The sequence below is a fragment of the Zingiber officinale genome, chromosome 4B, assembly GCF_018446385.1.
Source record: "Zingiber officinale cultivar Zhangliang chromosome 4B, Zo_v1.1, whole genome shotgun sequence".
Lineage (NCBI taxonomy): Eukaryota > Viridiplantae > Streptophyta > Magnoliopsida > Zingiberales > Zingiberaceae > Zingiber > Zingiber officinale.
The window spans coordinates 134,639,308-134,651,735 of record NC_055993.1 but is presented as its reverse complement, the minus strand read 5'-3'; the positions used below and the strand labels follow the sequence as shown (position 1 = coordinate 134,651,735).

The following is a 12,428-nucleotide window of genomic DNA, read 5'->3' as shown; positions in this document are numbered from 1 at the left end:
AGCAGAGTCCTGTACGGGTCCAACAGAACTGGGAGTGGGGCCTCTAGAGAGCCTATCCGATTGGTTCCACCGATCGGGAGAAGACGGGTCTGGTGGAGCCGGGAGTGGGACCCTTTCCGATTGGCAGAACTGATCGGGAGAAGATGGGTCTGACAGAGTTGGGCCCTTAGAGAGCCTGTCTGGTCGGTTACCCGATCAGGAGAAGGAGGCCCCACTAGGCCAGCTACTCGGCATTTTGACCCATCTTGGACCTTGACCGACACCTATACTGGCTTGTTTACCCTCTGGGCTCCACTGGAAGGCCCTTCCCTATTCACCGCATCACTCACTAAGGAAATTGGTACTAAAGTAATGAATGACAAATTGGTAGAACTATAGAAGAGAAGATGGAGAAGACACCTATCAAAGGAGAAGGAAGAGGAAAGGTGGCTGGAATTTATTTGGACCATCATACTGCAGTTCATTGTGAGAGGAGCGCCGAATGGGGGAAGAAGAGCTGCATACAAGTTGAGGTGTCAGTTGGGATTCAGGGTTTTGATTTGTATTCATTCAAGTGAATTAATTTTCTTTTTCAAATGGATCGTATTTCTCTTTAAATTGAACCTGCCTAATTGTCCTCTTAGATTGCACTGTCGCATTGTTATGTCCGCTGAGTCGGATGACTTGGGCTTCCTTTTCAGATGCCTAGGCTGCTTTTTGGACGATCCAGCCGAGGGGGCTGCATGTTGGATAAGCAAAGCGGTCCCTGTCCAAATCGCTTAGGTGGGCCACCTAGGTGGTTTAGGTGGCTACTTTTTAGAACACTGTTAATGAAAAAAGAGACTAAATCGAACTCTCACATTGTTGATACTTTGTATTGTTTAATGCCCATTATATGCCTCATAGAATGTTTTCTTAAATTGGATTGGAATATTCTGTTGTTGAATATACAGTTTCTCTGTTATGTCACTCTAATTCCTGTTTAAGATAGTTCATTCCTTTTTACAGGGAGATCATATTACATTTCTTAATGTCTATAAAGGATTCATTAACTCAGGAAAATCATCACAGTGGTGTTACAAAAACTATGTTAACTACCACGCTATGGTGAGTCTCCTAAATTTATACGAGTCTGGTGTTTCTCTCTTCATCAACACTCTTTATTGGTAGTTTTTTGGATTGCATTTTGGTAATTTATATAATTTGATTGGTTTACTGCAAAAAATTTCTAGAAGAAGGTTGTGGATGTCAAGGAACAACTCTGCCGCTTGTTGAGACGATTTGGTTTAGCGCTCAAATCATGCGAGCAAGATACACAGGCATTTCACTTCTCTGTTCACTTTGTCCAATTTTTGTGGTTCACACTTTATGTTTTTGGTTCAGCTTTTATTTTGAATTGGTAAAGCATAGATAGAGTTATCAAATGGGCAGCGCTAGCACCCCCTAAGAGCATGGTTGCCTACTCCAACCCTTGGGGTTGGGTTGGGTTTAAGGTATTGAGTCATGTCGATGGCTCTGCATGTGCTGCATTAGGCTTGCCATGTAGGTTGGGCACATCCATACTTGATTTTTTTTTCTTTCAAAAATGCATTACCATTTCCAATTTGAAAACATTGACTATACTGGCTTTGACCAGTTGTTTCGTAATATAAATTATATAACATTGATAACATACAGACTGATGTAGAATCATACTGACCTGAATCACTTTGATTTGTTAGCGACAATGACTGGCCAAAACAACTCTTGGATTGGCCATGAATGATGATTGGCACCTAGGCATCAGGTTGCTTATTTCTTTATTTTTCATTCCTAGTTTATGTTGTTGCTCTGTTTAACAAATGTTTGTGAAAAAATAAAAATGCCAAGGCCTGAAAATTCTAGATGAAGGCATTAAATCCTGACTTGTATTCAGTTCGTTCCTTAGAATGAGCCCTAGTTTTCATTAATGCTCCATTAAGATAGGTATTGAAAATACCCAATTGAGGTCCATATTCTCATTAATGGCTCTCATTGGCCATGTCAGGTCGCTCATAGCCAATGAACTGTTGCCCTTTGACCTCTTAAATTAATTATGTAAATAATGGAAAACACCAAGGCCATGGGTGAAATTTTAACTGCTAACCTCCAATGTAGCAAAAATACAACCTAATCACTTGGCCACCTTACCAAGATGGGAATAATATGATATATACATATAGTTAGATACAGCCTAAGTCTGGACTGTATAGTTTTATGTAAGATTTAGGGTACTGCTCCATGTCTGAGTTTTAGGCTCTGGCTATGATGGTGGTTTCACGTGTCAGAGAGTGCAAGACAAATTTAAATGTTTAAATCCAATAATACTTTATATTGGCTTATTTAGCTCCAAATAGTATAAATCTAAAGTCTAATGCCTATGAGAGCCCGATACATAGGCAAAAGATATAACAAAATTTTGGAACAAAAGAAGCTGAATATAACAAAAAATATATTTCACCTGCACCCAATGCATCCTCAACATCATCTCCAGTCTCACCAGTGCTTCACCACTAGTGCCATTACTATTTTCATTCTGGACTCCAAAAATTTAAACAATGGTATTTTCTGTTTCTCAACTACTGTTTGAGCTTTATATTTCCTTTTATCTAGAAAACTGGCACTGAGACCATCTAGAACATTGAGGGAATTGCTCCTATTATATACATGAGATTGGGCTCGTGGATGAGACCGGTAAATGGATCAAAATAAGAAGCCACTTCTTGAGGAGACAAATTTTATCATGCCTTGCCTGAGTAGGCACGCTTAGAAGCAATCTTTACTCACTGCACATGATCTACAATGGTGTCATTACAAAATTCAATATCAAATCTAACTAAAATGCATACTTCTAAAAGAAACATGACTAGTAGGATGACTGCATAAATAACACATGCACCTGGAGGTCTCAGAAATTCACAAAGTAAGCATAAATTTCAAAATGGGTAAACATAAAGGATGTGCTTGAATTTGATATTTTAACTTAAAGTCGAAAGGAATAACAACAATCAAAGTTCATATTAAAGTAGTATCATTCTACTTTCACATTCACCTTTTATCAACATCATCATTCTTTTTCAACTGAAGAGCAATCAGAATATTAATTTTATCTTTTTCAAAACAATCTCTTCTCATGATAATCCCTAACATGATCACCCACATCTATATAGAAAGAAAATAATCATTTATTTATCTTCCAATCGTTTAGTTTCTTTTAGAACTCATCTTGTTAAGTGAATTCAAGGGTAAATTTACCCACAACTACATAGTTGTTTTCATGCATAAAGAATATATAAGTGAATCCAAGGGTAAATTTACCCACCTTAAATATATATCAAGTAAAGATCTGATACCCTATAAAGTCTATGTGCTCCTCTGGACCAGTATCTATTATTACTAGGATATGAACAACTTAGAAAGGCTCAAAATAAACTAAACAAGATTATAACACAACATCTAGGAATTACAAGGTTAATGATCCAGTCCTAGTCTAATTATCCTAGTTCAATCTAAATTTAAGAACTCAACCTTCATTACTAACGAACATTCCTTAATCTCCCTTCCTAAAATTTAAAAAAAAAAATACCAAAATAAAGTATACTAGCATAAGCATTAAAAAAAAATCTCATAACAGAGATATAACACTAAGCTCTTACCTTGCAATTCTCCTAGATCGAAGAAACAAAATAGATGCTTCAATAATATGAAACACTTGACCCAATCTAAATAGTACCTAAGTATTAGTCCAAAATAGGTAATCATTCTGAGACTAACAAAAGAAATTACTCGCAAAATCCTCACCAAATTCGCTGAAATCAGAGTGTGCAGGAGTAAATTTACAATGTTGGGGTGCACATTATTGTTGGGTGATGATGCTAGAACACGCATGACTTCAAGAGAGCATAAGGGTGGTGTGACACAGGGAATAGGAAAGGGAGAGAGAGTAAGTAGAGAGGATAGTGGCTTGCCTAGCTCCAAACAACAGTGTCAACGCCAGGGTGCCCAAGTGGCAACCAGTGAGTGGAGCATCGATGCAGAAAGGGGGAAGGAGAGAGAACAAGGGAGAAGGAAAAGAAGGGAGAGATGGCCAACATCTGCGTCAATCCTTCTTGGCACCGAGCAGTGGCAGCTCATGTAAGTAGTGGTAAGGGAGAGAGGGGAATAGCAAGAGAGTGAGAGAGAAATAAAGAAAGGGTTGTCGAAGGACACACAAGGCATGGTAGTGGTGCCACACACAAAGGGAGAGAAGCGATTTGTTGAGAAAAAGTGTGTGGAGAGAGAATAAGTCCACTCCATGAAAACTCCACTAATCCAATCCAAAGTGATTAAAACAAATTATCCCAAACCTGGATGGGACCCAAATGGCCCTAATCATCATGTCTGCAATGGGTTGCATCTAAACCCAACCCAACTTCAATTCAACCCCTAAAATCTAATTTGTTGGTTCGTTTCAAGTTGCTTTATTGTCTAAAAATTTGGAAAAATTTGATTTAAAATGTGAAATTTTAAATATGATAAAATCAGAATCCAACAAATTTTTTGAAAGTTGAGTCACTCTATACAATAGCCACATTGTAATTGATTAAATACTTATAGTTATGCTTTGATATTCAACCAATATTACTCTATGGACAATCTTTTAACTTCAAAAGGGATTTTCCTTTTGGATTCTTCTACATAGATATAAATGTATTAGGGTTAACTGATACCCACATTACACCGTTTCCTTGTTCCATGTGGATTCTTCTACTTAGATATAAATGTATTAGGGTTAACTGATATCCACCTTAACTCAGTAACACTGTTTCCTTGTTCCATGTGGATTCTTCTACTTACATATAAATGCATCAGGGTTAATTGATACCCACATTAACTCAGTAACACCGTTTCCATGTTCCATGTGTTTTTTGGGCTTCATAATTCTAGTGATAAACTGTAACCTCAAAATTAAGATAGTGAAATGTATTTGCAATATGATGATTAAATCAACTTCTTTTAACTGCAGATTCTAAGAAAAGCCATAATTGCCGGGTTCTTTGCAAATTCATGCTACATGGAGGTATGCCTACAAGCTACATCTACATTAGTTATATGAGACACCAAGATAAGAAATTGGACACCAAACAATACATTAATTATACGTAAGAAAAAGCTATATTTTGTTTTTCTGCTGCTAGGACCTTGTGTGAAGGGTTCCACTGTTAAAAGTATTTCTAACTGGCCTGATATGAATTATAGATTCTATATTAACACTATGTTTACTGCAAGGTGTGTCCCATTATCTTATGTATTTTATTCCTTTATTTTCTTCTTTGTTTCTTTATCCCATTAATAGTTTTAAGTTTACATTTTGGAAGTTTGTCCCATGTTCCTAACCACCAAGAGTTTTCCTTCATCATCGAGCACTTGTTTGCAACATCATATTTCAGTAACTTGATTTTCTCTTGTAGGAATACAGCCACAATGGATTGTACAAGACAATTAGAAGTTCTCAAGAAGTATACATTCATCCTTCCTCTGTACTGTTCAGGTTAGTGGGTCAAATTATCTTAAACTGCTAAATTTTGCATATGTTTTCTGCAGCTATATGTGACTACAGCATACTACTTATGTTGTATGAAAATTATGCAGATCTTTATGCAGAAATTATTTAAAAATTATTTAACATACTAAAAGTAAATTTTTTTTGTAAAAATAGCATAGATCTACCTCCTAGAAAATAACAAAATGTAAATGCCCACCACCTCCAAGGTGGTAGAGGCTGGCTATTTTGCCACAGTTACTGGGTTCATTTCCCCTATTTATGTGTTTATTGGCTCATTTCAAAGAATAAAAAAATGTATACAAAGTCTAAGTTCTGAGATTATAAACCAGCAAAATATATAGTACCTATGAAGATGTTAGAAGATTTAATATGCAAATTGTTTAATCTTTCTTCAAGTAAATTTAATCTCTTTGAATTCCTCCTAGCAGCCAAATTTCTATTGTCTGAACCAAGTTGTGATTCTTTTGTTTGTATTTTCTATTACAATGTATAGAGTAGTTTTGAGTCCTTCATTAAGGTTCCTCATTAGCTTCACAAATTAAGTACTTAGATGTATGCCAAACCAAATTTAAGTGACTCATTTTATTAATTCTAGGTCATTTATATTTCTACATATCATATTCATTTCAATCCAGGTATCTCTTTCTTTCATATTTTCTTGAAATCTCTAATCAAATAATTAGGTGAGCTAATTTTATGATTAATCAAATATGTGAATGATTACATATGTATTTGCAGACATATACAATGCAGTGAAGCAATGCAATGTGAATGTATATGCAGTTATGCACATAGATTATTTTTTTAAACAATGCTTCTATGACTAATGCTGCATAGAAAATATTCCAAATTAGCTTTTTTCTTAGAGAAATGTTTTCTCAAATGTTGAGATTTTAGATATCAGTATTTTTGATATTTTGTTCTCAAGAAATAAGGAAATAGTGTTTCTCTCCTCTATAGGATAACTTATAGTTTGTTTAGAAAATAAACATAACTTATGTATTATTGTAATTGATATTAATTTATTAATAATACAGTAGTTAAGTCTGTTCTTCTCGCTGGTAATGTCCAGTTTTATATGATTGTTTTTTTTTTTGGTTCTGGAAAGTTGAAATGCATATTTACTGATCACTCCTATAGTTCAAAATTCTGGGATGAAATGATACTTGCCATGTATGGTGGACATTCTCTTGTGATTATCAAGTTAATCCTAGATTATGCGTGTTATATTTTTATTGAGAAGCTCGACTGCAATGCAGCTGTTTAATTCTCATTCTAGGTACAGAAACTGTTAAGAAAACATACTTGTTGGTCGAATATCAGTTTAATTTTGTCCACCCCATTATGAACCGTGTGCTATCTTTGCAAACACCATAATTTTTTGGAATGTTTCTTCTTTCAACCTTTAATATTTCAAATTTTTATGGCAAAGAATAAATATGCTTTCAGTGTTCTATATTGTTCTTTTTTTTCTTTTTTCACTTGCCCCTTTTCTTCAAGATACCAAACATTTTTATCTTGATGTTTTTCATTTACAGGGTTAACCCTAAGTGGGTGGTCTATCATTCCCTTGTGTCAACCGACAAGCATTATATGCGCAATGTTATTGCAATTGATCCATCCTGGCTTATTGAAGCTGCACCACATTTCTACCAGACGCGTTCACCAAACCTTGCCCTTTACTGATAGTAAGACGATAAGCTTTTTGGATCTTGTGAAGCCGAGATGCAACAAACAGACATGAGAGACATGCGATGAAACCAATCAGAAATCTTTGGGGCATTAGTTGTTTAAAGTTCCAACTGTAGTTTCAATGATACCACTCTATCAAGGAAATGAAGGCTTAGCTAAAATTGTGTACCATGAGAAAGCGAAGTCATCTCCCCACAGAATGAAAAGAAAGAAGAGAGAGAGAAGATACATATTGATAACTTTTATACATACAAGTATATTTTGCATGTATATTTGACGGTTTTTTTTATTTAGATGCCTTTTTTCACATTTGAATATAACTAGTTGTCACCGTGAATTTTCTTGTAATACATTTGAAATCTTAAATTTATTGTCTCCTATTTTGTAAAATATTTTTAAATTTGAGAATGTTGAAGAAACATGATGAAGCCGAGCAACACATGGATTATCTTAGCTACCTAAAAGTACTCACAGAAGAGTCACCCACATCAGTATGTGGGATACTGCTTTGTTGTATTATTCTTAATAATAATAATAATAATAATAATAATAATAGCATAAACCCTTTATATATTGCAGATTAAATGATTAAACATCTGTATGGTAACAGAAAGACATCTAGCTTGTCACATTAACAGGCATGCTAAAATGCTCAAGTAAAGCAACAGACGTTGATACACAAAAATCGTGTTTATCCTGATACTACATGGATTTTTTAGACCTAGGCAAAAGTTGGATTAACTAGTACAGCAGAAGTTCATAAATACATGTACAAAGAAGCTGTCGCTTGGTTCGCACATATAATCATCAGATTAATTTAGAATCACACAATCAACAGTCAAAATGGCTACAGAACTACTAAAGCAATATTCATAGTAATAACACCACTAAATTGAGGCAGTTTGATGGAAGGGTCATCAAGGGTTGTGCTTCTCCGAGTACTTAAGCATCTGATGTCACAGGTTTCGCGAACCTTTCCTTCAACAGCTTGATCTTTCCTTCAAGTTCCATCATCCTCCCGAACAGAATGGAAAGTGATGAGGCAGAATGTTCGAGCTTAAGCATCCATTCCTTCTCAAAACTATCAACTAAGTTTGCCGCGACACACCGAAGTTCATTTTCCCTCCCCAAACGTTCCCTCTCCAACTCATTGGTGCTCAGAACCAAACCACCGGATGCAGCAACATCCTTGTAGAGAGGCTCATCGCCCTGAGGGTACTTCTTTCTATATTCCACAAAGGCTCTGCGTGTTTCATTCAATGCCCTCTTGTAACCGATCACTAAGTTACCTAACAAATTGAGCTCGTGCTCGTAACGGCAAGCCTCCATATGCCACTTTTGTTGCTCTTCCACCCTTGTTTTCTCCAAGGATTGGATAACCCTATCCTTCTGCTGAAGCATCTCATTCAAATACTGCAACTGTAAATGGGCATTGATGGATGCTTGCTCTTTTTCTGCAGCAAGAAGTCTAGCTTTTCCCGCATACAATTGGATTTGCTCCAGTACAGAATCAACTTCTGATGGGGGGCTCTCCCACATTATGCCGCTCCTCGCCCTTTTTTGCTGATTACTCTGCGTGAATGTCTGAGTGTCTTCCTCCTCATCTTCCTCGTCGTCATCTATCTCACTAATTTTTCTTTTGCCATTATCAACAGAAAAGTAAGGCCTATCGTTATCGTGGTTTAGAGGCATGTTCTTATGCCCATCGCTCCTCATTGTCAAGAATTCACCAACGGGATCAACAACTTGAAGGAGATCTGTTGATGTTAGCCTATCAAAAGAACCCAACCTATCCAGGTAATCATATTTTGCTGAGAAATCTTCACCAGCCCCCTCTTCTCTCCTTCCTTCCTCATCTCCATTACATAAATTTTCGAACTCCATACTTCCTGCGCTGGCTGAATTGCAAAGCCTCAAGCAATGCTCTGTTCCGCCATGATTTTCCCCCTCTATCTGTTGCTCCTTTCCTTCCTTGAACTCTTCAAACCCCTCCACGGTGGAGGAATCCCCACCCAGTCCTAGAGATAACCCAGGTCCACACTTTTCTTCACCGACAGCCCCAAAATGATCTGAGCTTCTAACCCTTGCAGCAGCATCCTCAGTGACATCTTCAGCATCATCATCATTATCATCTTCTTCTTCCATTCCTTCATCCGCGGAGTTTTCAACTTCAACCTCAACTTCAGGAACAGGCTCGAGCTTGGATTCAGATTCTACGAGCAATCTGGGTTGCTGGTATTTTATCAAGCACTGGAGATGCGAGGCGTAGTGGCAAAACCCTGAGTTGGGGGCCTCCAGCAACTCCTTCTCCACCAACATCCACAACAACCCAGCCCAATCGACCTTGTGCGGCAGTCCTTCCTTCACCATCCGGTGCGCTGTCACGACCTCAGTGGGCAGTATGCACGCATCATCCTGGAATTGGAAAAGGAGGAAGGCCGACATGAAGTCCATAATGGCGGAAATCGACTCCTCCATGGAGAACAAGTCCTGGTTGTTGCCCGCAGCGCCAGGCTCAGGGAGGCCAGATTTGTCCTTCTTGACGGGGAGCATCAGGGCACGCGCCAGATCCGGACGGCTAACTGAGACGCGTAGGTCGCAGACGAAGCTGCAGCGCTTGGCGGGGTGGTAGTTGGCGATGAGGGGTATGAGCAGGTCGGAACGGACGTTCTGATCGAACGGGAGATGAGCGAAGTCCCAAAGGCCGAGGGCGTGGAAGAGAGCCTCGTGGGCGGCGAGATTGAGGTTGGCCAGAGCTTGTCCAGGGGAGAAAGGGACGGGGCGGAAGGCGTCGGTCAGAAGCGCGAGCTTCTTCTTGGCCGCGGCTCGCTGCTTGAAGGAAAGAGGCTTTTTGCGCTTGAAAGAGGTCTTTCGGCGGAGCTTGGGCGAGCGTAGGGAGGGTGCCGGTGCCGGTGCTGCTGCCTCCGCCTGGGGATCGGGGACGACGACGTCGGGGGTTCGGGGAATGGTGGCATCTTCTTCTGAGGTGGCTTGAGGATCGCGCGCCGGTTCCGTCGCCGCCTCGGAGTTTGGCGGTGGAGGCGGATCGGGTAGGTCTTGCTGGGACGAATCGGGAAGGTCGAGAGGGAGATCGGGGAGGTGGATGAGGTTGGGCAGTTGAGGCTCGGCGTCCGCCATCGTTGAAGGAGGAGATGAGGCAGGCAGTAGGAGCTGCCAGGGTTTGTCTTCTGCGTCTCCGTCGCTTCACCAAAAGTATTATTGTGTCATAAATAAAAATTATTTTAAAATATTTTTTTATAATATAAAAAAAAACATAAACAAATTTCGACAAACATTTTTTGTTATTAAGCAAAAGCGAACTATTTAAATGAGGACGGATTCTTAGTCCGTAAATTGCGGATATGGTCCACTTTTTTAGAAGAGGAGGGTAAATTAAAAAAATGACCTTAAAAATTCTTTGTGTACTGACTCTTAGGAGAAAAAAGTTTCGGAGAATTAAACCGTCTCGAGCAAGTTTTTTATTTGGTGGGTAATATTGATAAAGCTATCGTGAAAGGCTGAAAGCTATAAATTTAGAAGAGGAGGGCAAATTAAAGAAATAACCTACAATTTGGATGTTTTATACACTATAATTTCAGGAAAAAAATTTAACTATTTAAGATTATATAAAGAATAAACAAGGTCCTGACTAAGGGGATAGACTTATTATAATAGGATAAATCAGTAATCATTTTTTTTTAATATAATATAAGAAATAACAGCTTATAATGTGCTAGTTCCACTTCCACCAGTAACATTTAATTTTCATTTTAAATGAGGCAATAACGTAACTCTATATAATTAAGAATAAAACATTCAACTAATTTAAATGTGTAATGTGTTACTCCCTTTACTCATATTTTATAGATAATAATCACTTTTTTTTTGGAAAAAAATTTCTAAAGCGTGTAATTTTATTGGAATAATAAAAATATATAATAAAGAGATGAAAAATCATAGATAATTACTAGTCATTAATACATATGGCGATATAAAGAAATACGTTGAGTTTCAACTTCAAAATTTCTCACATGATAATAATACTTGATCCTGCCCTGAAGCTGAGTGGACGATTGTCGGAAAATAACGCTGATGTGGATCTCCGTGTGCGGTGGAAACGCCTCGCTCTTGCAATCACAAGTCGTTAGTACCAAGCTGGGAAGGGGTTCCCGGTGACGACCCTCCGACGCTCAAGTCACACAACCGTAGGAAGAAAAATGAAGGAAATGAAGAAGTGAATGGTGATGCTCAAAGACGTATCTGCGCGTACCTCCACGGGTGGCCACTTCTCTTCTTATATAGAGCTTCGACGGGTTGCCTACACACTTCCCGGGCGGACGCGATTTCCCAAGCTTTCCTCAATAGCTAATATCGAGAAAGGGTCCCTGACACCTTACCATAACGGGGCGGACGCATTTCTGTCAAGGCGGCGCAATCTTCTTCCGTACCATTTCCTGTCCATTCGCGCCGTCAGCCGGCGGCATTGACTCCCAAAAGGATGTTAAGACATATTTCCCTTCTTAAATGTCGGTCGCTAATTTGATGACCCTTCCATTGGTCTATCCGGCCGGCCAACTCTTTGGTTTTCTACGGGTATATCTATTCCGATCGGCTTGAGTATCTCTTTCCTCGGTCCGTCTTAGATTCAGCCCGATTTCTTTGAACTCTTTAGGTTGATCGGGTTGTGGGCTCGGCCTCACTGCCACAAACTCTTCCTGCCGCTCGGCCTATGGGAACTTTGACTCGACTAGTCTCTTAGCTGACCGCCTTTCGACTTTGACGCCAAGCCAAACGTTGAACCTCCTCGACGGTGGACCCTCCCAGATCATCACCGGATGAATACTTATGATACTATTCTGAGGAGACGTGAATAAATTATATCATAGGAATTATAGTTCATAATTATTATAATATAAATATATTTTTTAAAAAATATATAATATATGCACTTCAAATCTGATGTATTCGATTCTGACACTAACAATAACTGTAGTTCATAACTTTTATAATATTGAGAGCATGAGAGCATTAGTCAACCCATGTTAACATCATCTTATAACAATTACTATTAATAACTGTTATAATATAAATTTTTTATTTATGATTAATACTATTAATGTTATAACAATTGCTATAATTTTATAAAAGTTGTGGAATGATAACTATTATAATTAGGTAGCAGTTTTGAACTAAT

General features: G+C 38.3%; 2 protein-coding genes across 3 annotated transcripts in view; one reads left to right on the top strand and one right to left on the bottom strand.

Moving 5' to 3' along the window:
• The window catches only part of LOC121976882 (probable pre-mRNA-splicing factor ATP-dependent RNA helicase DEAH9), a 42,434-nt gene extending 34,810 nt beyond the window's left edge, over nucleotides 1-7,624 (top strand). Inside the window, exons 19-23 of one of the 2 annotated variants that reach the window (XM_042529278.1) lie at nucleotides 988-1,086; nucleotides 1,215-1,298; nucleotides 5,003-5,056; nucleotides 5,448-5,527; nucleotides 7,081-7,624. In XM_042529278.1, coding sequence (XP_042385212.1) covers nucleotides 988-1,086; nucleotides 1,215-1,298; nucleotides 5,003-5,056; nucleotides 5,448-5,527; nucleotides 7,081-7,228 — 465 coding nt within the window. In that variant the 3' untranslated portion in view covers nucleotides 7,229-7,624. Of the gene's footprint in view, nucleotides 1-987; nucleotides 1,087-1,211; nucleotides 1,299-5,002; nucleotides 5,057-5,447; nucleotides 5,528-7,080 lie in introns of both variants that reach the window. The other variant, XM_042529277.1, reaches the window with a different exon arrangement.
• A 229-nt stretch (nucleotides 7,625-7,853) lies between these two features.
• LOC121976881 lies at nucleotides 7,854-10,444 on the bottom strand. The gene has a single exon (XM_042529276.1). The coding sequence runs from the start codon at nucleotides 10,370-10,372 to the stop codon at nucleotides 8,177-8,179; it is 2,196 nt and encodes a 731-aa protein (XP_042385210.1). The 5' UTR covers nucleotides 10,373-10,444; the 3' UTR covers nucleotides 7,854-8,176.
• Between the last annotated feature and the right edge of the window lie 1,984 nt (nucleotides 10,445-12,428).